This window comes from Loa loa (assembly GCF_000183805.2).
Source record: "Loa loa unplaced genomic scaffold supercont3.28, whole genome shotgun sequence".
NCBI classification, from domain to species: domain Eukaryota; kingdom Metazoa; phylum Nematoda; class Chromadorea; order Rhabditida; family Onchocercidae; genus Loa; species Loa loa.
This window is the reverse complement of record NW_018108208.1, coordinates 383961-386858: the sequence shown is the minus strand read 5'-3', so window position 1 is coordinate 386858 and position 2898 is coordinate 383961. Positions and strand designations below refer to the sequence as shown.

The following is a 2898-nucleotide window of genomic DNA, read 5'->3' as shown; positions in this document are numbered from 1 at the left end:
AAGTAAGTAAGTTAGTAGTAATATATATATATATATATATATATATATATATATATATATATATATATGTTTGAGAAAATGTACCTATACATAGGAAAAATATTTTACTATTCAGTGAGCGCATTGTATTTCTGTGTTTCATTAGACTGCTAAGTGCGTTCGTTTGACTGATGGCCTTAACTAGAGCTTGAAATAAAGCTAATGTTAGAAATATCCTGAAAAATCATGGCACAACTTATTTTCTTTTCAAATTGTAGTTTCGAGAAAATATGAAGATTAGTTACTGTGTTTTTCAACTAGTATCAAGTGTAGTAAATCAAATCAGTGGCTTGAAAACAGTGTATTAAAATCAGTTGCTATTTTTAGATGCATTTCGCCGTTAAAAAAGAGTTTCAGCTGAGTTCGGAAATGACATTAGGTTTCGCACATTATACATGTATATACATATATTTGAAACGATTTCCCGCTATAAGAATCCCGTAATTATTGAATCCAGGTATTACGAATTGCTTGTTCCAGGTTAGAAGAGCTGAAAATGAGTGCCCTGATTGATCGCCTTACAGATTTGGGACAGTGGCCTTCAGCACTATCCATAAGCAGGTATATGAAGGTGCCCTGCAAAAATGGAGTTCATCGGATATTAGCTCATTGGGCACTGAAGAAGGTAGTTTCTTGATAGGAAAGTACTTTGCTTTTATTTCGTTCTTTTTCTCCAATTTTGATATCCGCTTTCTCTGTCTTAAGTGGTTTTGGTTCTGGGCTTTTGCTGATTCAGAATATTGTTCTCAATAATTTTCTTCGTGTACTATTTTTGAATGGATACCTCGTTTATTCAGATTGAGATGGCGAAAGCGGCAAAAGAAGCTGGGAAAATACTTGATTTTAAAGTCTTATCAGAAATGATTGTCAGCAAATTTACAAATTACCCTGAAGTTAGCTTTGCAGGTTGGATATTTTCTTGATGCATTTTAATTTATAACCTGCAAAGGTCTTTTAAATGCTCGATGTTATCAGTGACACGTATTCTTACAGATGTTGCAATGAAAGCTGCTAGTGCCAATTTAAACGAATTAGCTGAACTTTTGTTAGACAGAGAAACATGTCTTAACAGACAGGTCGAAATGCTTACGAAATTGAATAAAATTGATCGAGCTTTAGCAAAGGCTGCAAAAAGCCAGCAGCCGGATCTTTGTAAGTGTGCTTAATTTCCTTTGGATATTTTTTATTTTATTAGTACATTCATCATATCAGTACACTATTTTATTTGAAGTTAATCTGACGTAAATGATCGTGGAACTTTTGAAACTATTACTGTTAAGCTACAGTTAACGCATTTCAGTGCACTATGTTCTAACTTATTTGAAAAGAACACAGAAGAAGGAAGTCATTGATCACCTTGTGTTGAAATTGCCACAGGCTCTTTGTCTCTATCAGGATTATTTAAAGGTAATATAATACAGTTGACAGAACTTTCTTGAATTAAGCAATTGTGATGCACTATATACTTAAAAGGGATTAATTGCAGGAGGAAGCACCTCGTCATCTTCTGGCATTGTATGTGCAGAAAGACGATTTTGCCCGTCAGTCGTTGTACTATTTGAAGGAATCCGAATCTACACCGTGGAATCCTTTCGATAATAAGGATAAAATAGAAGGATTGTTGAAAGCAGAAATGAGCTTGAATAAACTGAAAGTATGTGAACCATTTACTTTGCTTTGTGAATCAAATAGCTGATATTGTGACGAAGTGGTGGCTGGAATCATTAGTACTCTGACATACTCAGGAGTTCCATTTTTAGGAGCATACGACAGCTCAGTTGGCTGCTGAAACAGCTGAATTATTTAGAGTATGTGAAACTTTGGACGGAAAACCTGATTTTAATGATGTTGACAGAACGAGTATTAGATGTGTTTACATATGGGCTGTGGGACATCGAGAAGATAATTTGGCGGAACTACTCAGAAAGAAATTTAAATTAACTGAGAAAGCGTATGTTTTTTGTTTTTGTTTTTTTGTTTTGTTTTATATAAAATCTTTTTGAAGCAAATTTCTGTCGCCGCATAAGGATTATAGCAAGTAATTCAGCGTGTTTCACCGTGAAGCGTTGCTGTATCTTGAAAACAGAAAGTAGTACTTATTGATCAGCATTTTCATGCAGATCATAGTAGAATTAGGTATTATAAAAGATCCTTTTGTGTAGTGGAGTCGGTCATATTTAACTGGGTAGTTTCATAGTTGTTTCAACAATTCTACAACTCTGTTCAAAGTGATGTCTAAATAATGCGAAGAAGCGGATACCGTAGTAAAGTTTAAAAGGATTGTGATAATTCGATATTCGTTTTCTAGATTATACATATGGAAGATTGAAAGCTATGCTCGTAATAAATTATGGCATCATCTTGAAAGCTTATTCAGGTCCAGAAAGGTTCTCACAAGTTACATGGTAAGTTGAATTATGTTCTTTGTTTGATACTACTTTTTTTCAATGTATCATAACCTTTCCCTTCATGTTTATCATCACTTGTTAAAATTATTTCTAGCCATTTATCGAAGCCTGTGCACGTTATGGGAATGAGCCTTTGTGTAGATCATTCATCGAGAAACTTACAAATCCCGTGGAAATAGTCGAAAGCCTGCTATTGTTGGAGTTAGATATTTCTTTTACTTATTTTGTTCATACTAAAACACTTCACTGGAAAATTAACCTATCTACATAGAAATATAATAATTAGATTCTCTGACGCTTTATGGGATCTCTTCAATTTTCAGAAAATGCGCTACAAACTTCACTAGTTTAATATGTATATATATATATATATATATATATATATATATATATATATATATATATATATATATATATATATATATATATATATATATATATATTATTATTA

General features: G+C 32.7%; 1 protein-coding gene across 1 annotated transcript in view; it reads left to right on the top strand.

Annotated features, from left to right (window-relative positions):
• The window catches only part of LOAG_16918 (hypothetical protein), an 8707-nt gene that overhangs the window by 4584 nt on the left and 1225 nt on the right, over positions 1-2898 (top strand). Inside the window, exons 13-20 of the mRNA XM_020449572.1 lie at positions 520-664; positions 837-945; positions 1033-1191; positions 1340-1446; positions 1526-1693; positions 1800-1990; positions 2348-2444; positions 2542-2648. Coding sequence (XP_020306887.1) covers positions 520-664; positions 837-945; positions 1033-1191; positions 1340-1446; positions 1526-1693; positions 1800-1990; positions 2348-2444; positions 2542-2648 — 1083 coding nt within the window. The remainder of the gene's footprint in view (positions 1-519; positions 665-836; positions 946-1032; positions 1192-1339; positions 1447-1525; positions 1694-1799; positions 1991-2347; positions 2445-2541; positions 2649-2898) is intronic.